Source organism: Daucus carota, chromosome 5 (assembly GCF_001625215.2).
Source record: "Daucus carota subsp. sativus chromosome 5, DH1 v3.0, whole genome shotgun sequence".
Taxonomy (NCBI): Eukaryota; Viridiplantae; Streptophyta; class Magnoliopsida; order Apiales; family Apiaceae; genus Daucus; species Daucus carota.
In genome coordinates this window covers 6241328-6267830 of record NC_030385.2, presented here as the reverse complement: position 1 = coordinate 6267830, position 26503 = coordinate 6241328, and the positions used below count along the sequence as shown (strand labels likewise).

The 26503-nt window shown below is 33.5% G+C and overlaps 1 protein-coding gene across 1 annotated transcript; it reads right to left on the bottom strand.

Moving 5' to 3' along the window:
- Positions 1–26346, bottom strand: LOC108219852 (uncharacterized). The gene is made up of 11 exons (XM_017393400.2): positions 26024–26346; positions 21193–21261; positions 17462–17557; positions 17171–17295; positions 15005–15200; positions 13599–13774; positions 12409–12538; positions 11434–11594; positions 2566–2642; positions 2360–2453; positions 1–361 (listed from the first exon to the last, which is right to left on the bottom strand). The coding sequence occupies exons 1-11, from the start codon at positions 26330–26332 to the stop codon at positions 157–159; spliced, it is 1638 nt and encodes a 545-aa protein (XP_017248889.1). The 5' UTR covers positions 26333–26346; the 3' UTR covers positions 1–156.
- Positions 26347–26503: the final 157 nt, after the last annotated feature.

Below are 26503 nucleotides of genomic sequence, written 5' to 3'. Positions count from 1 at the left end.
TAGAGAACTAAAATTATATATATCGCTTAAACATCAAATCAACAGAGTTAAACTAAAGTCAAATGAATAATTTTGAAATGATACATATAGAGAACAAATTTTTTTTCTATAGCTTAAACATATGACAGTTGGACCCTACTCCACATGACGCTGCAATTATCTATCATTTTTCTTATGTTGTTTCGAATTCTGATTTTGTAGCAACACTGTATAGCAACTAACTTTTCCCAGCAACGTGAAAATGCACGTCAAAATAAGAACACTTGATAGAGTGAGACTCAACTGTGAACTTGGAAGTCTACTGGAGAAAACAGATGTATCCACGCTAACCGATGCAAACTTCTCTCCTGATGGTTTTTGCCTGAAAATAGTACAACAGCCACAATTAAATTATACATCATCAATATGAAACTTATAATAATTTATAAGAAAGAAACAGATCCTGTTGTAAATGATTACTATTATATCTCATTTAGTTTCACATAGTTGTCGCGATACTTCATGTCACATGATGCATCACAGGGATCAATGATTAGCTGTGATACTCAAGTGCAAGCACCATATAACTAATCAGATTTATCGAAGTTTGTAACGAAGCTTACATTCATGCTCCACACTATGCAACTCTCTATTACCATCAAGACGCTTGAACTCAATTTCATGTAACCAACATTACTTAATAAAGACCACATTGCATAGACAACATGGTAGGTATGCGAGTACAAAGACAGAAAAGATGGAGACAAACAGTAGGACAATTAGAACAATATTAAAACACATACCCAGGTCTAGGAAACAGAGATCAGGTGAAAATGCTTATTTTGTTTACAGCTATAAACTCTCAAGCTTATTTATCAGAAAATATAAATAATACATGAGCACTAAAAAGTTACAAACTCTCTTAAAAAATGTGCATTCAGAAATATATAGTTTATGCATAGTAATCAATATGAATAATAAAAAGAGTAAAATAACTGATAATCAAGGATTTCCATAGAAAATAATATATGAGCATTTGTATCAAATTCTTTAAAAAAATATATATATCAAGACATATGCAAATAGACTTCTTGGTAGCATAAAAAACGTAGGATTTCTTAAATCTGAAATTAAAATCAAGGATTGTACAGAAACATTTTGGGATGCTACCCAAAAGATATAAAGCAAATATTGGTACTTTAAAAACACCAAAATCGTCAAGTTAATCTTGCTTGACTTGGTAAATGTGTTATAGGCTCAAGAATAAAGAACAATGGAGGATGATAATGAAGAAACAGGAAGAAGTGCTTTTAAAGCACAGGTAAAAAAAAAGAAAGAAGAAGAAGTAGCAGCAATGAATATCCAGCATGCCCATAAAGAAAGATAAAAAGGAGAAGGTAATCATCAACAAGCAAGTGATCCTCATATCAAGTGCAAGAAATGTGGACAACTTGGACGCAAGAACATATTGCAATATAAGAGTGCAAAAATGAAGATGATATCATATTCTAATGACAATCTACTGAAGCAAAGAGAGGTATTAGAATTATGCCTCAGTACTATTTGTAAATATTAAGCTTAATTAAACTGATAGTTGCTAATCACTTAACAAAGCTTATGATTTTTATTTGTGCAATCATTTTTAATATTTTTCAATGCTATACAATGATCATGGTGCTGTAATAATAAAATCTCATCTTTTTAGCTTATTTCTTCTTAATCAGTGTTTCCCTATATGTAGATCTATAATATAATATATAAGCCAACACTTCCCAAAGAACATAAAACGCTCTCAACATCCATGGTGTCCATTGCTTAATGAGTTCAAATGGAAGAAAAAAATCTGTTGTAATCACTCTGAGGTTAGTCTTATATTTTGAGATATCAGTACATTGGAACATCCAAAACTATATCAATTTATCAGAACATCTGCATATTACTTTACCAGGACATCTAAAACTATATTTGTTTATCGGAACATTGAAACCTGAAGGGGACATTACAATGCTTTCGTAGGAGGCAGGGATAATTTGATTATACAAATTAGATTTTCTTAATATGAACATTTCATTTAATTTAAATATATTCATAATGCTCTGTAAAACATAATTTATGGATATTTGTTGAATTTGAACTTATTATTCTATTATTTGTAATTTCCCTACTTTTAGGAGCATTTAAAAATTTTGATTTTTCCGACATTTAATATTGTTTTCTGACATGCTTCATTTTTCTGACATTAGAACCTAGAAAAATCCCCACATCCCAGAACTTGGATTTATCAATCAGAATTTGACTTCATTCTATCGGAAACAAGTATAAGCTAGCATAGAAAAAGTTGAATTAAGGATTTAAAACTAAATCAAGACTAATAACATACCCCCAGAAGCTCTTTACTGATTTCCAAAAAGATGTACCATTGTTGCTTTTAGACCTTGAAGCCTCAAATTGGTCAGAGTGGCTCCTAAAGTTCTCTGTAAAGAGATCAAGGTAAATAGATACATCACACATATACTTTGATTTAGTAGATTTCCTGGCACATTTAATAGTGTCGAACTGAAGAATCACAGTAAAAAAAAAGTGTACCTGGGAATGAACTTGAGTATTTTGTACTTGATGCCTTGATAGAGGCTAGTTTTTCTACTAGAGTACGTTCCTCAACACTGATTTTACATAAAGTCCAAAACATCAGCCAGTCAAATTATTGCTCTAGTAATAGAACTAAAATGCATACATCATCTGTCCCAATAATTTCACCATTCATAAATCTTAATCATTTTAAAAAAAAAAAAAAATCAAAGCATGTCAGTTTCCCTAAAGAATGAATAGTCATAAAAATATCAATGCAGTGCTTGCAAGTACAAGTACGAACAAAGGGAGAAACATCCTTGAAACAAGTAAGAGTAACAAGATATTAGTTAGATGATTATACAGATGCCGCTACAGAAGCAGAAACAAATGTCATCCAACATAACTTCTACTTCCACTTCTATTTCCATATTGCAGGACTGCTGTCAAATAAAGACAGACTACATTTTAAATCTACGAAATGACAAAGTCACATATCACAAACCACAGGACACTAACAGTCTTTTTTAGCATTCTATGAAGGTCGGTGGAAATTGAAAATATAATACGAACAGGAGGTCCAGCCGAAAAAAATTAGAATATAACTAGAAAAGGGAAGGGAGACCATAAGCATGTATACAAGTACGTTGCTGAATTTTACGAGAACGGAATTCTATTTCATGCTGCCCTTCAAATAGAGATAATTATATGATTGAGGCTGTAGGACAACTTTGACTTGTGGGCGTGCTCGCGTATGTGTGTGTGTGTGAGAGAGAAAGAGATAACTATATGATTGAGGTCGTTGGACAACTTTGGGGAAAGGGGGGGGGGGGGGGAGAGAGAGAGAGAATTATATGATTGAGGTCATTGGACAACTATGGAGAGAGATATGTGTGTGTCTGTGTGTGTGTGGAGAGAGAGAGAGAGAGAATTATATGATTGAGGTCGTTGGACAACTATGGAGAGAGACTTGTGTGTGTGTGTGTGTGAGAGAGAGAGAGAGTTATATAGTCGAGGTCGTTGGACAACTTTGGGGAAAGGGAGGGGGTGGGGGGGGGGGGGGGGGAGCGAGAGAGAGAGGGAGAGGGAGGAGAGAGGGTGAGAGAGAGATGAGGCAGGCAGGTGGACATACAAAGAAGCAGGCCCCTCATATATGTTCTTGCAAACAATCCTGTGGATCTTTTTCCTCTCAGTTTTTTTAAGGCCAATCACAAGATACAACTATTGAAAAAATATTTAAAGGAAAAGATTATTTTTTTGGAAAAAACAGTTGTTCAGGTAGTTCTTGAACATTTAAATGCATAGAATAAATATTTCTGGTGCATCAACTATCTATGTATTTTTGGAATTATTTCTAATTGTTACTAACAATGGAAAAAACTTGAGGTTGTCGCAACAATAAAATATGCAAAAAAGATCAAAGAATAATCTGAAAGTGTCACTCTTGGGACCGAAAAACATCATTACTATAGAGAGATTCTTCTTAAGTAGAGGTGACATACAAATTTATATTTGTAAGAAAGATAAACAAAAAATTAATTTACTTGAATACATGAATTTGAAAGATTTTTAATGAGTTTCAAAAAATAATTAACAAAATATTTACTTATGTAATAAATACATGAATTTGAAAGATATACCACAAGATTCAAGAATAAATTTGTTACTACGGCAGCGCAAGTTAAAGGATGGAAGCGCAAGTTAAAGGAACCGTGTTAAAACAAATAATCAAGTCACTGTAACATACAACATTAAAACAAATAAACAAATATCTTAAGCCATCTTAGATTTACATGTAACACTTAAATATTTTGAATATCTATTGAAAATATTAAGCACTCCTATTCTTGTATAGAGGACAATATATAAAAGATGGACTTAAAAAAAGTAAAGGATATTACAATGTGGAGGTTATTCTTAATTATAACTGGTCCTGATTGGGAATTATAATTTTTTATTACTATAAAGAGGTTTAATGGCAAAGTTGTGGAGATTATTAATTAGCAGGGGAAGAGACATATGTAAAAAAGCTAATTATATCACCCTGGCCAATTTATTGCAAACAAGAAGAAAATACTGCAAGGGCAGAAAACATAGGGATAAAATATAATAAATAATAAAATTTTAAAGAAAGGATAACTTGAGGAAGACATAAATCTAACCACCACCAAACTCCACAAAAACTCTGGCCCACGAATCTCTCATGAACTGACATTCCAAAAACAAAGAACTGGCCAACTCTCCGGCCTCTTTACAGTGTACACCAACTCAGAAATTTACAGCGGTCTACAGCATATACATATTTTCTCACAAATCACCAACTGAAGACCTTGACTTCTGAAAGGCCTTGGCCAATCTCTTAACCTCCACAAACTGAGATCTTGGCCTTTCAAAAGCGGACTTGCAAGATAAACAATTAGTTTCTGGAGTTTTTGACCAAGAAACATTTTAATGATTGCAACAACTGAACCAAACTGGGCAACCCCCTGTCCAAAAAATCCTCCTAAACTGAAAATTCAAGTATTTTTCTTCTAATATTCATCTTCTACTTCAGTAGTGACCTTATCTTAAAGGCGAAGACTAAATTTGGAAACTGAACATTCAAATGAATGTCCTGTATAAAGCATCTTCCCAAAACCAGTATTATCTCCATTCCGCACTTGGAGCAAAACTGGGGGGGGGGGGGGGGGGTTCAGGTTAAGATTACCAGTAGTGTAAAAGCTGGCCAAACATGTAAATCAATCTCGCACACCTAGGGGTAACAATTTGGGTTCAAATCCAGATAATCAAACCAATCCAGTCCAAATTCAAGATTTTGGTTCAACAAAATATTAAAAATTATGATAAGGACTAAATTGAATAGGATTTTAATCACATATTCACTTCCAAATATGAATCGAAAACTGTGACATCCATATTAACAACAATATTGTCAGAGACATCAGATATCTTTCTGTTTCTTCTCACAATCAAGCTGGAAGTGTTAATAATACAGAGGTGTCATGGCAGGTCAGCCATTGCCTCTTCATATATGCTGTTATCTATATATACTCCCCCCGTGTGAATGTATACGTATATATATAGGGTCATGATCAAATAGAAACCACCCTTAAAATAAAAACTAAAAACCAATCAAATTTAGTGATATTCTCTTAACATTTAGTGATATTCTCTTTAGGATTTAGTGATCTGTGTTATAGAAATTAGTGAAAACTCCAAGATACTGGTGAAATTCTCCAGATCTGCTTTAATTATCGCTTCAAGTGGTGGTTGCGGTGGTGGGGATAGTGGAGGTGAAGGTGAAGATGGAGTTGGTGGACATGGAAGCAATTTTGGCTATGTTTGACAATTTTTGACAAAGATTCAGAATTGAAATTGGGGGAAGATAGTATAGGAGGTAAAAACGATCGAGGTGTGGCCGGAGGTGGAGGTGGAAGTGGAGACGGAAGTGGTGCGGGCTGTGGAGGTGGGTTGGATATGGTGGTGATATAAATAATGGAGGTGGACATGGAGGTGGTGGTTATGGAAGGGGCGGGTAGGAGATGGAGGTGGTGATTAGGGAGGTGATGACCGAGGCGGAGCTGAAGGAGGTGGAGGTGGAGGCAGTGGCGGAGATGGGGTTGGTGATAATGGAGGTGGAGATGGGGTTGTTATATAAGTTAGTGGTATGTGCTTACTGATTAGAATTAATAGATTATGAATGTTCTATTATTACTTTAACAATTTTATAAAAAGATAATATTTTGCTAACAATTTTAGAGCAACAAAGTATATACAGTACTTATATTTAGCAAATTAATTAAAATAAAAAATAAATATCTGCTAGATTGTGGTTTTTGATTAACGCATTTATACATATTTGGAACCTAACCAACTATGAACCAAACCAAATCCAAAATCATATTGTATAAAAACTGATTTTGGATCAAAATTCATATTATGCTCAAACCAAACCAAAACCATTTCCCACTAGCTCTAGGTATACCGGTGATCTTATATATCTATTCACTAATAATATTTGGTAATATTAGACACCTAATAAGTTACCAATAATAAGAACTAGGTGTGTAAATGAGTCACACAGCTTAGGTATGGCCAAATTTTCCGAACCGATCCGAATGGATTTTACCAAACCCCATTTTTATGGTTTGGTTACGGGTTTGGTTTTTATATTAAAAAACCAATTCAATTTGGTACAGGTTTGGTTTTTAGGCCGGCTGAACTAAAACCTGACCCCGAATATCCAAAATCCGATTCGAATCCAAACTAAACCAAAACCTAACTGAACCCGACATTATAAAGTTAGTGTATACCATTATACAATATATATATATATATATATATATATATATATATATATATATATATATATATATATATATATATAATATTTATACAACAATGGTCCTGATATAATCTTAATATCTAGTTCTCATAGGATAAAGTGTTTAAAATAATGTAGAATTTTAAGCCTCCTGAAATACTTTTTATGTTCTGGTTATATATCTACAAGTTTTCTCTTTAAATGGTTTACTTTCTTTTTATAGTCCAATACATGTACTAGCTATTGAAATATTACTCCATTAATATTATTTACTCGAGACCAAATCTTCTGCAAGCACCAATAACCTGTACATGAGTCTGATATTCTTGAACTGCAAAGTACCTATTAATGGGCACCAAGGGTGTAATGAATTTTAAGCACCGATATAAAAGACTTTAGACTTTACTAATATCATAATTTTGCTCTTTTTTATAATGGGCGACCATTAAACATTGAAAACATTGAAGTAGCCAACGACTAATGAATACAAAGCACATGGAGCTTCCTCTTTGATAATGAATAATCAATTATTGTAATTGTTCATTGAATCATGCAAATTTTTAAATGCTTGTAATAATTTGCGGATATGTTAATTTTTGAATAAAAAACTTGTTTATGAACCTATATTTGGGAATACGTTTTTAGTATTTTTTATATAATTACCAGGTTTCGGTTCAAAACGAACCGGACCGAAAATCGGTGGTTCAGTTTGGTTACAGAACTTCGGGTTTCAATTCGGTTCGGTTCAGGTTTGGTTTTGAAAAATACTATTCGCTTCGAGTTTGGTTTTTGCCAAAACCGAACCATACCAACCGATTGCCATCCCAAACACAGCTCATGACCTATTCGAGTTCGGCTCGTATAATATTCAAATTTGGATTGGCAATAACTGAGATGAGCCCGAGCTATTTAAATACTTTATCGAACTCGAGCTCCAAAGAACTTGGCTTGAGAGGCCTCTGAGCTTAATCGAACCTTTATTTATAATAATTTTTTATATAATACACATAATATTATACAAATATTTAATATTTACATTAATTATACATGATATATCCAGTAGCATTTATTTGACCTTTTCAAGCTGAGTCCTAGCTTATCGAGTATCGAACTTTTGCTGAGGTAAGCATTAAGCTTCAAGATTATGGGTCAGTCAAACTCCAACTCGAGCCCGAACTATTTAGTCAAGCTCAAACTTAAGCCCGATAGTGTTCGGGAGGCTTGGCTCGTTCCCCTAGTTTTGCCGCATCTCAAAATCTCAAAAACAGTGACACAGAAATTACGCATATGGAAAGTAATATTTGACTGGAACAAATTAGAAATTGGTAGTAATATACCCATTTTTAGGGGAGAGCGTGGGCTGGTTCGGCTCGGTTTCCGGATGAAACCGGAACCGCAACCATATATCTTCGGTTTTTAATAACGAAAACCGCAACCGCCGGTTCGGTTTCGGTTTTAAAAACCTCGGTTCGGTTTTAATTGGTTCGGTTTTAATTGGTTCGGTTTCGGTTACAAAACATTCAAATATATATAAGAATGAAAAATAATATAAGAATGAAACAAATTGATGTGCGTAATCTAAACAAATTGAGTTGTGGAATTATAATATAGGCTTAAAATTTTTATTGATTTGTGGAATCATAATTATATTATAGGCTTAAAAATTTCTAAGTAATTAATTAGAAGTTTTCAGGATGATTTACAACCTTTAAAAATTATCAGCAGTTTCACTTTCTAGTTACATTATTCTTATGCAGAAGGTTTCTTAACATTTAAACCATCAATACTAAAGAGCAGTGTATGATTTAGCAAAAAAAAAAAGAGCAGTGTATGAAATGGTTTTATAGCAACGTAGAGAAACAGAATGGATAAAGAAATATGATGTACTGGTAGAGAAAATTATTATCACAGGTTTTGTGACCCGGCCTTTATAACATATTCAGGTCGTAAACAAAACAACCGTGGATGAATCAAAACACATGCAAGGAGACATTTTGAATGCAAATTAACAAAGTCAACTGTCAAGTCACATTAATATTAGCTTAACATTAGCTCAAGTACTTTAATGTTAGCCCAATTTATAAAATATAATATATTTATTTCTTTTAAAATATTTTTAAATTCATATAATATATATATATATATATATATATATATATATATATATCATGCTTATTAAGTCGACAAGTCGAGCCTCGGCGCCCGGACACCTTGGAATCGACTAGTCGACAAGTCGCCCGACTAGTCGAAATAAGTCGACAAGTCGTGATATACATAAATAAATAAATAAATATATATATATATATATATATATATATATATATATTGTAAAGATTATATAATATAGATAAAAACACATCATTCAATATTTCAAATAGGAAAGAGACAATAAGTTCAAATACCAAAAGTTAAGCATCCCTAAGCAAATAAAAACATAATAGATGAGTGAAATAAACTAATCAAGCATAAAATCTTCATCTCCCTCTTGAGTATTCTTCAAGGATGGATCGGGAGGAACACCATAGTCATCTTCCACTTCCATATCATCAATAGGAGTATGGTCTTCATCTTCCCCCCATCCATCATCATCATCATCATCATCATCATCATCATCATCATCATGTAGTGTCGAACTAGTGCCACGTCGATTGTAGGTAAGCAAATCACTAGTTGAACCACCTTTAGCTTTTCTTAGTAAAGTGCGTCCCTCAAGTCCTTGTGAGGCACCCGAAGCTATATCCACCGCACTCCAAAACCTATCCTCAATATCATTCATCCAATCATTAGTCCACTCCAAGTCTTCAAATATTAGTGGATTATATTTTTCTCCAAGTTCACGCATCTTTTTGAATCGGGAATCAATCTTCCGGTTGTATTGAACATACACCAAATCATTTAAACATTGATGTTCCAACCTATTCCTCTTCTTTGTATACAAAACAGACAATAAAAACAGAGCAAAACAGAGCAAAAGCTACTGTCCAGCCTTGTTTTGTAAGAAAAAATTTCTTAAAGGATTGATCCTTGTACATTTGGCAAGTGCAGAACGAAACAACAGCCCCCACTGATCATTTACAAACGATCAAAATCAAAAAAAAAAAATTTGATTTTTTTTAATATTAAGTATGAATAAAAAATAATTAAAAAATAATAATTAAAATATTTTTTATTTAAAAAGGCAGGATAGATAAAATCAATATCAAAATATTTTAAGTAAAACAAAATTAGAATGGAATTTTTAAAAATAAAAGATGGAAAAAATAATTATAAATATGATTTAAAATAAATTAATATCAAAAATAAATAATTATTAGAAGTTTTTAAGTAAAATAAAAGTAGAATGTAATTTTAAAATTAAAAATAAATAAATAAACTAAAACTGGATAAAAAGAAAATATTAAAAGATTTTAAATAAAACTAAAATTTAGAATTAATTTTTAAAAATAAAACAGAAAAGATTCAAAACAGAAAATAAAACAAAATGTAAAATAAAAATAGAATGAAAAAGCATCAGTGTTGTTCACGTGCTGAGTATATACACACAAGACTGTGTATATACACAATCGCGAAATAAAAAGGAAAAGCCCAGGAAAAAGAGAGGAGAGGAGAGGAGGAGAGAGAGAGAGAGAGAGAGAGAGAGAGAGAGAGAGAGAGAGAGAGAGAGAGAGAAAGGAGAAGAGAGGGAGGAGAAGAGAACTTACGGGTGATCCGCCGCTCCGCCGCTCAGTAGTGTAAAACAAACAATAAAACATTCACATCCAGGTAACGGTAAGTATTGTATTACTTTTAAAAACCCTAATTGGGTCGGGTAAAATCCGATTGGGCTGGGTCGGTACCGGGTCGGGTCGTGTTTTACCCGTGGACGACTTTTTTAGACAGTCGCTGCTCGACTTAACCTGCTGCACCGACTTGCCGACTAGTCAGCGACGAGTCGTCGACTAGTCGTCGACTCAATAAGCATGGTTCTGACTCCTTGGTGTAGATACTATCTCAAAAAAAAAAATAGTACCCTAACCCGGTCGGGTAAAACTCGATTGGACCGGGTCGGGTCGGGTTTTACCCGTGAACGACTTTTCAAGCCCAGTCGCTACTCGACTTTTCTTCTTCAGCCGACTTGCCGATTCGGAGACTAGTCGGCGACTCAATAATAATGATATATATTATATTTATTTATTTAAGTAATCGGTTCGGTTTTTCCGGTTCAGTTTTAACCAATAACCCGAACCGAACTAATAACATCGGATCGGTTTTTCAATTTTCGGATCGGTTTTTTACCGGTTTTTATCGGTTTCGGTTTATTTTCGGATTTTTGCTCAGCCCTACCCATTTTGGTTAAATAGCTTACCAATAATCAAATAAGGCTATGCTAAGAAGAACTAAAATGATCTAACTACCACCAGTCATTCAGAATATTGCAAATTATTGTTACTATGAAATTCAAGTGAGAATATGTATTGTGCTGATCAATAATAGGCTGAAACATCTTTAAGTTTCAAGAGATCTCTCTTACGGTTCTTTACTCATGACCGATAAAAACACTATAAATGCAAAACGACTCGAACCTGATATGTTTTGGAATTTGGACTTTAACAATAAAGTGATGATCTCCTCGTTTAGAAGGCTTATTAATATCTGGAACTCCCATATGAGGCAGCTTCACAGTATCTCCAAACTGAACGCCCGAAGGAATCTGAAGGTCTCTCAAACCATCAACAGTTTCCACCTAAATTTATTAGGATATCTTACATTAAACACGAAAACAAATTTCAAGAAAGTTGAATTCAAACAACCACTTTTGGCCATAAATTCAAAGTAGTATCAAACACCTCTTTTGAGATGAGTCATGAGACTTAAACAGAAGAACAACATATAAAAAGCAAACTCAGTATTCAGTAAAATAGTGACTGGCTGACTGATAAAAAATTTAATAACAGGACTTTCCAACATTACCTTTACAGTTAAAAAAAATACAAAAAGGTATATATATAATCTGTTTTTAAATGTACTCTCCCAGTCCCTCTGTTTTTAAATAATTGACTTTTGACTTTTTGGCACAGATTTTTTAAGAGCACTGACCACAGCTAGAATCATTATTTTTAAAATTTTCTTCTTACGAATATAAATATTAAACTTATATTTTAATTCACAAAAAAGAAAATTTTAAAACAAATAAATCTAACTATGAGGTCAATGCCTGACAAAAAAACTATGCGGTCAATGCCCCTGAAAATATGTGCCAGAAAGTCAAATGTCAATTATTTAAAAACATAGGGAGAATTAGTTAATCAGTATAAAGGGAAGGGAGGATTTAAACCATAATCTTATCAGGGGTGGGAAACGAGCTTCTGCCAATTGGATAACCATCAAAAAATTGACTACACATACTCAATCATATTGAAAATCCAGCAGTGAATATATTTTCAGCATGGTTTCAAATTGATATTTGAATTCCGCATTGTATACAACATAAAGAACAATAGATTTATAAATAAAATGCTTAGCAGTGTAATATATGCCATGAACTAAAGTAAATTTACCTTAACAATAGTTCCTAGTATAGCCTCAGTATAATCAACATTAACGTTTGAGTAGAGATGAAGGCCGTCTCGACTTATTCCCTTTTTCTTGTTAACATGAAGCACTAAAAGGAGATCCCCAACAACACCCCTGCACTACAACATCTGAAATATTACACGCAGATCAGATAAATGTTTCTCAAAATAACAGCTTTTTGGCTAAAAGCAGCATTCATCAGAAGATATCAAATAAGTCAAGTACAAATGCTTTATGGATTCACCAGGAGGATAGTAGAAATAGCTGGCAACTTCAAATGAATAAGGATTCAAGGTTTTTTTACAGAATAAGGACCAGGTGTCGGCATAACTTTTTCTCAGTCAAAGTAGAAAGATAATCTATCATGCAGTAAACATAGATTGTAAGACAATAATAATTCATTAAAAGATGAAGACAAAGAACAACCCATAGAGGCATATTAAGAAATTCATCTCTGCAGGTATTTTCACTTTAGTTCCTCTGTTCTCAAATATATAGTCAGCTACTTCACCTTTTAAGATATATACTACAATATGATTAAAACCAGATTCACGCGAGTACTTGTGATGTGTTAATGCTACTTCAGACAATTTGACAGGTCAGTATGAAACACTAGTATATAAAAAACTGATAACTTTCTTAAATTTGAAGAAGGTTTATGTGGTATTTTAATAAAATCAAAATCAAACTTAAAAAATTCACAAATTAGTAATAATTACACTATTTCTCTACCTCCAAATTTGTGATGGAATCTCTTTAGGTAAGTCATTTAGCTCGAGTCCCCAAAATATACAGAAAATGTCCCTAAAACATAACTAACTGATATGTTGACCTAATATTAACGACCTCTAAAGTAACTGATTATGGGTTACGGTAACAGCTAATCAAGAAACGAAAAAACAAAAACAGAGGTATATCCAAGTCAGAAACACCACATGTATTAAAACTTTATAAAAAATATTTCAGGTGGGTATTTATGTTACATTCCAACCAAAATCCAATGTTCGCCAATACATAGTATTAACATTATCTAATTGCAGCCTACACGGCACAGATTTGGGCATGAATATGTGATTCATCCAGCTGTAGTAGCTTTAAACAATTCCTGTTCTTTAAATTCAACAAAATGCATGTTGCATCTAGTTAAGCAAGACTATCACTTTAGTTTAAGTACCTTTTGTTATCGACGTTTCCCTCTCCTCGAAGTTGCATTGTAACTCCGTCTGTAATGCCAGGTGGAATGACTACTTTAATAGTTCGCTTGGTCTGTATTTTACCTCGGCCCCCACAATTTTGACAAGGGTCAGTGATCATATTTCCATTACCTTCACACTTTGAGCAGGTAGACACCTTAAGTATATGTCAAAAAAAATATATTAGAAAAAAATTGTTGGGGAAAATTTGTTCATGTAACAGAATCTATTGCACAGATATATTATAACATATACTATCCAGTATCCACAGGGTCCTGCATTTCGATACCCCTCCTATCATCATTGAAATGGGACTCCTTTTTTCTGCAAACCTAGCTCCAACTGCTAACTCATCCACACACTAACATTTATCTAAACTTTATTCCAATTTAGCACTCCCAAATACAGTAAAAACCCAGCCTAAGCTATTTCTTGAATTAAACGACACATTATTATTAGTAACAATCAGTATAAGAAGTACAAGGATGAAAAACCTTTTCCGGTGAAAATTGAAAAAATAACAAATCTTCACAAGTATCATCACCAAATGCAGACATATTTTAGTACATTTTGTGCCACAACCCTTCCGATGATCCGTATCATCTTGACGAGGATCCACATGAAATAAATCAAGAAATTGATTTTTGTGCAAGAAATCGCTTATATCGTGAGTGCTGTTATGAACTTATGGTTATTGCTATCGTTGCCACCTGAGCTAGTAGTCCCATCAGGTGTTTCAGAAAGCGCAGCACATAAGCGCATAGCTTATTGATATGTTCCAGAAAACTCTACTTGAATCCATTTGATTTTTTTTATCGACCGTGCTCAAAATAACATATATTTTTCGAGCACGGGTTTTTCTGGTCCAAGCGCATTTTGTCTTTACCATTCTCGGTTCCTCTGTTTGTTGCGAGAGAGCCAGAGGACACATTTTTGTGTTTGTAAGGGTTTCCATAGTATGTATACATAATATGGGGCAATATCAGAAGCAATGAGCATTTTGAGGTATAATTACATGGTAATTCCCCTCCTTTCCATGTCACATGAAAACATAGTGAGAAAGTTCCTAAAGATGTACGAGCCTTTAGAGTAAGCAGGTGATAATCTACTGGACTATACAAGGGGCAAGGTTGGTATATTTGGGACAGTGGACAACTTCTTTTTGGTTAAAATCTGGGATGAGATCCCTTCTGTTTACACAGTATGCTAATATCGTCACAATTTTGCAAAATAAAAGCCAGAATATGAGAAATCAGAAAGAGAATAAATCTAACTACAGAATACACATACTTCTCCTGGGTTGAAGAATCTTTTAGAACTCGAAACTAGTCATAATCATAACAAGGTAAACAGAACAAAATTAACATAGCCCGAGTCCTGAGATTACCTGGGACATTATCCCGAATGGCGTTTTCTGAGTTTTCACCACTCCACCTCTGCCTCCGCAGTTAGTACAGGACTTCATACTACTGCTATATTTAGCCCCCGTTCCACCACAATTCTCACACATCTCATAACAAGAAACTTCAGTTTCTATCTCAGCTCCATAAATTGATTCTTCAAAGCTCAGATACAAATCATGACTGAAAAATAATATCATATTATAATTAAAAAAAGATTCAAAATCAATATAATGAACTAATTGATTTCGTTATGTAATCGCCAGCTCAATAACTATGTTGTTCACACAAAAAAGAGTTGCTAAGAGGTTAATAGGTTACTAACACTTTGGCCCTTTAAGTATCTATTTGAACACATAAACCCTTAAAAGAACCATAGCTCCCTGCCTTTATGCTTGTCCTTTATACAATTTGGTCCTTCACGTCTGGACTTTTGGATAATACGACCATTTTTAAAAAAATATACCCATTACAACCCTACCAAAAGTATGAATTCCGATTGAATTTACACTCATTGTGCTTGCAACAGCTCACTGATTGTGCAAAGAAACAACAAAAACTAAAAACCAAGATATTTATGATGCAAGTGCGTCAAGCGCTGAAGCATGATGTAAGGTGTGAAGCATACGTGTGCATCATTGAAATTGGAGAATCATGAAAAGAAGAATTTTAGAAAAATTTCAAGAGTAGTCACCAACATCAAATTTAGCAGTCTCAAGAGTGAAGACTCAAGATATATTTGGGCAGCCCAAATGAAACTTATAAGAGATTCATAAGGAGAAAAACAAATCAGGTTTTGTCCCTTTGACTTTGGCACGCACTGCAAGATGTATAAAAAAATATTTGCGAATATTTTTTATTTTTTAATTTATTATTTGGCAACAACTTTTTATTCAAAAAGAGAAAATTACAAAAACAATTATGTACAGTTATCTTTTTTTGAACGGTTTAAAATACATGAAAAGGTCATACTGCCAGAATTATGGGATGGAGGGAGTAAGATAGAAACATAAAAGTTTTAGTTAAAATAAAATGACAAGATCGAGACTATGTCACAATCACATATATCTTTATATGTCAGCAGTAAAGCGAAGCATGCCTCTTCTGAGTTATCATCATCCCAAAAGGCGCTTTTAGTTATGGAGGAGATTCACGAGAAAGAGGAGGATGATTTTGAGGGTGTTGAGAATCATAATGATAATTTTGATTAACCTTGATAAAGAAGAGTATTGATTGACCATAAGGAATGAACACGCTTTAGTTGCTAGTTCATTTCTTTTGCTATTATGTCTAGAAATACATCTCGACTCATGTTGACTACATTTACTTAATCATATACGGGACGGAAGAGAAATTATGTATATTTATTATTATTAATGTATAGTAGAGATAGATAAAGTATTAACCGATATGTTTAATATGTGGTGTCAGAAGTTTATTAAGTAGGCAGTCTATTTACAATAAAGCACATTTTTTTACAGGCCATAGTGCATTAGAGAAACATAGTAAAAGAAGTGACATAGAAGAATCATATTAAAGATTGATGCCTAATGCCTTTAAAAAGCATCATTAAGATATAAAAACGAAGGAGCTAAGCCAAGTCATAACCCCTCCGACCCATCAAATCCTTGTCCATTCCATGTCCTAAATCACATGTAATTTCGATCTTGGAAACCGATGCTTATATTCTTTGACTGCTGGGACCTTCCTCCACCACTTTAACTCTTAACACTTTATGATTTCAGATAAGATGGTTACTTAATATGCTATCAGATCTCGATTTAGGAGTGGTGACTCTCCCACCTCCATTTGTTTAATTTATTTATATGTTTGTTCATGTGGCTTGTATGATTTTCTCTTTTCTGTTGTCTAGTTCAATATATCGCACTGCATGCACGATTGAGGGAGAATGTTGAATAATATAGGATCTTGTTGGGACCTTCCTCTAACACCTTAAGATTTTACATGAATAGGTTGCTTTATATTAACAAAGGTACATGTGCTTATTTATTTATCATCCAAATAAGACATTTATAGCTATTGAAAGAAACTGCACAAATATGCTTATACAACTATAAATCATGAGCAATTCATGAAACACACAAGGGTCAAGGCCAGAATTGGACAACAATCTCAGAATTTTTCAGTGATACCTTATATCAAGACCTTGCCTTCCATTGTAACTCAGATTAAAGTTCATACCTCCTGATTCATCCCTCCCACCAAAAGCCCCATTTGGATCGCCAAAAAATGTACCAAACACTTCAAAAGGATCTACCTGATAAAATTATGCATCAAAAGTAGAATAATCTTCAAATTGATAACTATGCATCACAAGAATCTGGAACCAAAAATTACTTAGGGAAAGTCAAATTACAATGTAATATTGAATATATAAAAACGTCTCCTTCAAATACAAAAATTATTTAGTAATATAATACTACCTCATATGAACTGCCATTTGCTCCATCATAGTCTCCTCGTAAACCTGCCTCGCCATATCGATCATATAAAGATCTTCTTTCATTGTCTGATAGGACCTACAAAAACACTATGTTACAAATTTAAAAGAGAGAGAGATTTGAGGGTCCACCTAGAACACTATACCGTACCTTCTTGTTAATTTATCCTTTGAACGCCATTTGTTATAAAATCTAAATACCTGAATTATCCTAAAAGTAAATGAACCAGTTAGTTTGAGAACTAAATTCAGGCCACTCAAGTAACGAGGTATAAACAGATTTTCTACGATATTTTTATCTACATTGATTGTTTTTACATTTTTCTAGTTGTTGATTTTCTTTATAAGCAGTTTTTCCAAAAATTAATTGCTCCATGACTTTGTCGCTGAAGTTGAATAATAACTCTTTCTTCACGAGAATTTTTATCTACCTTCTATTGTTTTCAAATTTTTCTTGTTATTGATTATCTTTACAAGTAGTTTTTCCACAAATTAATAGCTCCATGACTTTGTCAGTGAGGTTGAAGAATAACTCTTTCTTCTCGAGAAATTTTTAGGATGTGTAAGAGCAAGTCTAAAGGTGATTTTAAAATAGATGTAGCTATTGTTATAATTCGAAATCAAAAGTGGTTTTTGGTGCTAAAATAGAACTTATGGTCCAATGATAAATGCAAAATAGAACCAAATATATCCAAATAAAGTTATATTCTGATTACATAATCTTAAACTACATAACTATATTTGTCACTATTACTTATTAATGCATTTTGTCACTTGCATGCTTATGTGGCAACTATAGCACCATCTATACTTAGTTCTATATTTAGCACCAAATACAGCATTTTGCTATTTTACATTCAAGTTTAGCATCCCATTGGAGTTGAGTTTTTTGCTTGGGTGCTATATTATAGCAATAGCACCGACTTTAACACCATCATTGGACTTGCTCTAAAGGGCAAATATATAACTCTGTGCTATAGCCAAAATTTGACTCTGGATAACTGGGCTGGCTTATTGCCCTATAAGCTGGAAGAGTTGGCCAATTATATAGGCCTGGCAAGGAAGGTGGTCATCTCCACCTTGCGCGCCTTACCTTATGGAGAGCGCGAGGGCACACCCTTAACAATTAAAAGGGGCTATTAAGAGGGAATTTTACTCAATCATGAAAAGAAGAAAAAATGAAAGGAAGAGTGATAGATGAATAGTTTTTGGTATATGCATCTCTATCAACACAAATCGAATGAGAATGATTGAAAGTCATTAGAGGTTTGTCCGATGAAGGCCACCGCAATGCTCATGGCATTCGGATGATTGAAGGCCGTCAGAGGTTTATGTGATGATTATAGCATTTAGGGCCTACTGACAATTTACAATTCTCGATATTGTATTCTGGTGAGTTTTTCTATCAAGGGCTCGAGATAATCATATTATTTGTCGAAAGCCTTCCAACGATGATCACATGTTTTAATCTTGTATTCTGGTGTGTTATTCTCATCGGGGACTTGAGATGATCTTGCGTCCCGCCGTTCTTTAGGAGTATCTGCCCTTTATTCAAGTGGATTATCCTCACACGGGGTATGGACACGTCCATGGGAAGGTCACGGCTATACCACGTGTTACCCTTCTAAGTATTCTTGGTATATGTTAGTGTTATCTCTAATGGATTGGGAGACATCTGTGCATTTGCTTGATTAAGCAACTCTTTGATAATCGAGTTGCGAAAACTCATGGATAGGTATCCTACATCTTAACCGAATTCTAAATGGTTATGAATCTCTTCCTAGTTGCTTTGGAACAATTAAGAGGGCTCTCCCTCGTCTGCTCAAATTGTCACCATGAGTATTTCTTACTTCGTTTCTGGAAAAAAAATACCTAAAGTCACAAGTTCTAAGAATGAGTGATTGCATGAACATACAGGGGAAACATAAGAGCCTCCTTTCTCGAGGTTCAATAAGCTTCTCCTGGCCCATGGGTCACCGCCTTGGCATAAGCACACCTATCCAAAAAATGGATTAGATATCTTGGCCTCCAAAAACTATATTGGCTTAATCCCCCTATATATGGGGTACGTAGACAAATTAAAGGGATCGAAAGTTGAGAGTACAGAATGCACTCAAAATCTCTTTGATCTCAGCCACAAATTAACACACAAACCACCTTGCTTCGGCTAACTTCTCGGCTATAAGCCACCACCTTTGGAATTAGATCTAGAGAGAACTCATATTAGATCCAGATTTCTCCATCAAAACCACTATACAAAGGTCTAAATGATTTGAAAATGTAGTTCTAATCTTGTCTTCTTGCTATCTAATGTAGGATACACCACATCAGTTCCAAAAAATCTTTCACTTGATCAACACAACATAAATTTGAAATGTGAAAGATATATTTTTAAAACTTGTTTACTCGAGGATACAATTTAATAAAACCCTGAGAAAAGTTTAACCTAATTAATAATCTTGATAACATAAGATGTATAGCTAATTAAATACTTCCACACTTAAACTTATAAACTTGAAGTTAAAAAAGAAAAAAAAATTATATATATTTATATATATATATATATATATATATATATATATATATACGCTTTTGATCAAATGCAAACTAACTTTTTTTAGTAGAAAATCAATTCAATAATGAAAAGCCATACGGCATCTACAAAAACAGTCGCGTCGAACAAACATAAAAGAGAAACAATCGTTGATTAATCTATTCTTCATGAAATCACGCGATTTGTTGAAGATGAGATATTTACAAGTACCCTCTTCTCCACATCTGGCTGGAGTTAATCCTGTTTGAGCTATCGACCATAATTGCAATCCCTTAACAACTTTTATCACTAAATCAAAGATCATACGCTCACAAACAAAGGAGAGAAAAACCAAAACTCTCACCAAGGAGAGAAACAACCTAACTCTCGCCATGGAGAGACTACACCAAACCGAAATAATAACCAAAGATAAATAGCGGAACCACAAAAACAAGAGAAATCAGACTGAAAATTCACCCGCTTGAAACAAAGAAGAAAGACTGTGAAATCTCCGATGGTTTTAGATCTAAGAATTCTTCTGAGAATAGATCTGGAGCAGAATTACAAAAACAAGAGAAAAACAAGAGAATAATTATGTTTAGATGTGATTTTTTTTAACATCTTAAAATACGTGTAAAAAAGTCAAAAGCAGTTAAAATAGGAGGGAGGGAGTATTAGGTTTGTCTCGGCGATGATGTACATACTCTTATTATCTTTATTCCTAGGGAGGGAAAATCTAAAAAGTAGGTAAATCTACATTACAATCACAAGAAGTGGCTGCTTGACAGGTCCTAAACTCATCATATTATGTTGCATGCAGCGTCTTATTCAACATTATATGACATATTGCCACTTTGATGAGGCTCTTTGAATGCATTAATAAAGACTGGGCTGCCTCGGTAGGCGAAAAAGGGAACTCGGTGTGGGGCAGAGGATGTACTAATAAAATACATATAACTAATGAAACATACCCAGTATATTCTCTTTTGTATGATATACGTAGACCTCACCTTTATTCATAAGAATGAGGTGGCTGTTTCCAAAAAGAACCTTATACTCTAATCAAATTTATACATAATCAGGATATATTAGAAACAGGATTTTCAATTCTTGAGTATATAGGGGAGCCTCTGACTTGTGAAATAAGTTCACTGTATTACTGTGGTTGAGCGAGAAGGTACCTCATATGCAGCACTGATCTCTTTGAACTTGTCTTCTGCCCCAGGCCCCTTGTTCATGTCTGGATGAAACTGCTTACCATGCAAAAAAAACTATAACTTAGAACTCGCACATAAAATAATACAGACCTCAGTTGTCAAAGAACAACATCTGAACTGACATCAAGACCGTGTAAAAATAGAAACTCAAGACATTCATAATTGTATAGAGGCTTCACTGACAGATAAATAGACGAGACAAGATATTTTCCATGTCATCATAAACTCTGCTTTCAGGTACATATAAGAAAACAGCAAGGCCAATACAATACGAAAAACAAAACAATAATTTACAGACTTGTTCAAAATACTCAATGCACTTCTTTCATGTTACTATCAAGGGCTTCTGAAATATGAGTAAATTCAGTTGACAAAAAGCTCCGATATTTTAATATTGCACAAGTATCTTTACCCTACTTTATAGTGTGCATCATCATAATATCAAGATGCTTACAAAAACTTCTGGAAGACCCTATGCTTCCAAAAAGTTAGAGAGGTGTAATTAAGCAGAAAGAGGAAGCTGGAAACATTAGTGACAGGATCCATAAATATTATGAATGACAAGAGATAAACTTCTGGAAGACCCTATGCTTCCAAAAAGTTAGAGAGGTGTAATTAAGCAGGAAGAGGAAGCTGGAAACATTAGTGACAGCATCCATAAACATTATGAATGACAAGAGATAGTTATTGTTAGTATGATGCCACCAAGCAACAACATGGCAACCCGGTGCTGCTAAATGCAAGGCACCCAGGTCGCCATGTTCTCAAGCCCACATCTGTTATATCCTTACCTAAATGTGTTCTATTAATCTATTCTCGCCCTGATATGTTTGAATGTTTGAACCAACCCATTTCAGATGAGGCGTTTTCGTATCTTGAGTGATCTAGACTGTGAGATGCTTGACACCAAACTCTTTACATTGCATCTCTCATCCGTGTTGTTAAACCCAGCACCGTTCATCTTACATCTTGTATCGTATGACAGCATAAATCCTCAAGTTACCGCATAAAATACACCAAAGAAGTTTTATGACATTTTCCATACTTGTTCTCACAATACTAAAAAGACACATCCACATTATTACTTCACTATTTAATACTAAACACTTAGTCATAACTAACTGATCGAGACTATGGAAGTGATGATAAAAGGAGTCTTTATAATTATAAGTAATAATTCATCCTACTTAGCCTGAGAAAAATAGATTAATTACTCCCTCCGTCCCCTCCAATTCTTATCGTTTAGAATGGAGTGTTCGGCACGCATTTTAAGACTCGTATAAAGTATTGTTCCATAGCTTATTTCTAAAATTTTCTTTTTCCTGAATAAAAATCTAATGTTTAAATTTTTATTCAGAAAAAGAAAATTATAAAAATAAGTTATAGAACTATATTTTATATGAGTCTTAAAATGCGTGCCGAGCCCTCCATTCCAAATGATAAGAATTGGAGGGGACGGAGGGAGTATTTTTTAATATTATGTGGAGCTAATATGTAGCAAATTTATATTAAAGCATCTCCAATGGTGTCAGCTAAATTAGTTAGTTAAAATGGTATAAAGATAATAGTTAGCTAAAATAGAGAAAATGAAAAAGGTGTTTTGGTATTATGTATAATGGTTAGCTATTTTTTAAGAATACTAATCTATTATTAGTTTTAAAATTTCAGGATCATGAAGATATTCCAAACGACAGGATCTATAAAGAGAATAGTATCTTAACATTTTAATTTGGCAGGAGTTGATGTGGCGATTATCAATAATACATAATGGCTATCATATCTTTAAATATAGAGATTCATTTTAGAGTTTTTCAAAAAATTACGTAAGAGGTATTGTTGTCAACATAGTATATAGCTAAAAGGAGAGCATGGATTGGAGATGCTCTTAGTCCATAACTTTTTTCCCTTCACGAGTAGGGATATCCAAGGTAGCTGAGTTAAATTCCAAGTTTGTCTTTCGTACCGTTTTTTCAATATCATTGCTTAATGCTTCCTAAACCAGTCCTGCATCACTAACTACAGCATTGATGTTAAAGAATATACTCATAAGAATAACTGATAGTGTGTCTTGACAGAGATAAAATATAATTATTGATGTTATAATTGTTTTATTTTCTCTTATTATGCTTACCGGTTGTTTCAAGGGGAATGAAATTAAAATAAAGGATTAATTTTGTAAATGGTATTAATTAGTTTTATATTAGGTGTATAGGGAAAAATCAAAAAAGTATATGTATCTATATATATTACAATTGGGGTTAGGGGTTTATTGAATTAGCAGATTACTTTGTAAGCCCAACTATTTTACATGCATTCGAGGCGAGAAGAGAGACAAGTAGTCTCAATTGACTAATTGTGAGGTGAGAAGAGATCGCTTCATTGAACTTATGCATTTCACTACACGGAACATTTTTAGAAGAGAAAAGGGTTCCTAAATTTGATTTTAGGAAGTTACCTAAAGTCATACTCCCTGTGTCCCAGTGAGTTGTTTACATTTAAGACAGAGGGCTCAACAAGCATTTTAAGACTTTTATAAAGTATAATTTTATAAATTATTTTAGAAAATTTCCTCTTCCGAATATAAATTTAATGTTAAAATTTTTATGCAAAAAAAAAAATTAAATAAGTTATGAAACTATACTTGATACACACCTTAAAATGCGTGCCAAGTAGTGAAACTTTAAAATGCATGCCAAGCAGTGAAAAAAACTGTAAAATGTAAATAGATGAGTGTGACAGAGTGAGTATGTATTCTGTGCATGAAAGTTGGATATTTTTTTTGTAACAATAGAATTCACCTTCTGCATTTACAAAAATAGTCTTAATTTTATATTAAAATATGTATTAACTTTAGGTAGTTATCTAAAGGTAACTTTAAGGCCATCAAGCCCTTTTTGGAAACATTTATAGTATTTCAAAAAACGTTTCACAATATGTCTACCACAATTAACGTTAGTATAACAATTTTATGATGGTAATATATCATTAGTTGATTAGCAATATACATAGGTACATATAGTAAAAGAAATTGCTAATTATTTAGAAGTCAAAACACATTAGTTAATGCAATTAACATTCAAATATATTTAGAACACAAAGAAGGATAAGTATTATGATGTCAAGTGAAATTTATAGATTTTAGGGTTTTCCACTTTTATTTTAACTTTTTCTTAGAGATAAGTCATGGGTAATACACTAGCATAAGAACTAGACGCAATTCCTCTGCCTAGTGCTACAAAAACAAGTCTTGCACAATAAACAACGGGCTAATATCATCTAGTGCCCTACAATTTTCATTATATTTTGTCTTAGGATAGAAGGAAAGAGAGTTTTGTTGAAAAGAAAGATCAAAGGTAAGGATGAGAGAGAATGAAATGATATTGTCCAAAAATAACTATGCAATTTCCGAAGATAGATTCACTGGGTATCAAAAATAGATACTTGCTGCGGTGACAATCAGAAGACTGCATTCCAATATATCCAAAACTATAATTATTTTTTTGAAGGACCAATACTATTAATTAGTAACCAATAACCACAGAAATCTGAGAGGAAAAAAAAACAAAGAAACTATTTAAATCAAAGGGAAGAACAAGCATTTGAAGTATACACATGGTTGTCACGTCGATGAGTCGAGGCGAGTCGATAGACCTTCCTCTAGTCGACTACTCGACTAGTCGTGGACTAGCCGTTGACTAGTCGCTAAAAAATATATATTTATTATGAATTAAAAATATATTAAATACATATAAACACATACATATATTTGTATTATGTACCTTCCATAATAATTTTTTTATATTATATACATATAATCACATACATATATTTGTATTATGTACCTTCCATAATATTTTTTTTTTCAGATTTTAAGGAATTAAGAACCGGACACTTTAAGAGAATGATGGAAAAGCGAAAATAGTTAACAACAAAGCAAAGTACTCATGATCACGTAAAATATGTATCAAGCTAACAATTGATAAATATCAATTATGTGATACTGATGTGATGTGGTAGTACAATAAACAAATAACAAAATTTATGCAAAATTAATTGTGCAGAATGCAAATTGTAGAAAAACAGTCGACTAGTCGGTGGCCCAAACTTGACTAGTCGACTAGTCGTTGACTAGTTGACCGCTTAGTCGACCAAGCGACCGAAATATCGACATTCACCTAGTCGACATGTTGAGTCGACATCCATTCACCGCTTAGTCGACTAGTCGTCGACTAGTCGCGACTAGTCGACCGACATGAAAACCATGAGTATACATACTAAATAAAAACCAAACACAAAGACGAAGGGTCATAGACTAGACATTTCTAATAAAACAAGGCAATAGCTATAATTACAATCGAACACTACTCACTTTCTGATTCGGAATCATGGGTGCTGGGCCTAGTCCACTTATGTGGGCTTGGGTTTTATTAAACCCCAAAAAAAAGGCATTTTTAAGGGGGAAAGAACTTCGGTCCTAGAAGCATTAAAAAAAGGGAGAGCTCTAGTATTATCTACAAAGAAACTTGCGTATCCCATTATTCGGTAGTGGAAGTTTCTAAATTCTAATGTCGGGCTTTTACATTCACCTCGTGGTTTTCACCTTCACCTTGGAGAGTTTTCCAAGTCAAAATATCTGTGTGCTAGTTTTCGTGTTTGTTTGTTGTTATTACTTTGATTCTGTTGCTGGATAAGCAAAGATAACAATCCAATTATCATGAATTATACAGAGCAATGAAAAGAAGAAGAAAATGCCACATACATTAAACTCAATTAAGGCAGAAGAAATCACGATTACCTTTCGAGCAAGTCTCCGATAAGCGGCCTTGATCTCAGGCAAGGTGGCATTGCTTTTCAAATTCAAAACAGAATAGTAGTGAGTATCGCGTGCGGAAACAGCTCGAACGACTCCGGCATACCTACTACGCTGATTATTACGACTAAGAAATGAATATCCTGGCTTTCTTGAGATCGAATTAAAACTAGGAGGAATCAAGGAACTAAAGAATCCGCTTGAATTGAAGAGGTGTTCACTTCTGAGGTTTGCGAGTTGTATCATTTTGCGTTTCGGAATTTCATTCGGGGGAGAAGGGTTTACATGAGGCATTGTTTTCTCGGGTGATGGTCATTTATATCATTTTTTTTGGATGAAATGTTTAAAATATCATCATATTAATAAAAAAATCAAAATATTATTTATTAAATGTTGCATCGTATTTTTTTTAAAAATATAAAACATGATAGGATATAATAATATTTAAAAGCGATTAAACCGATT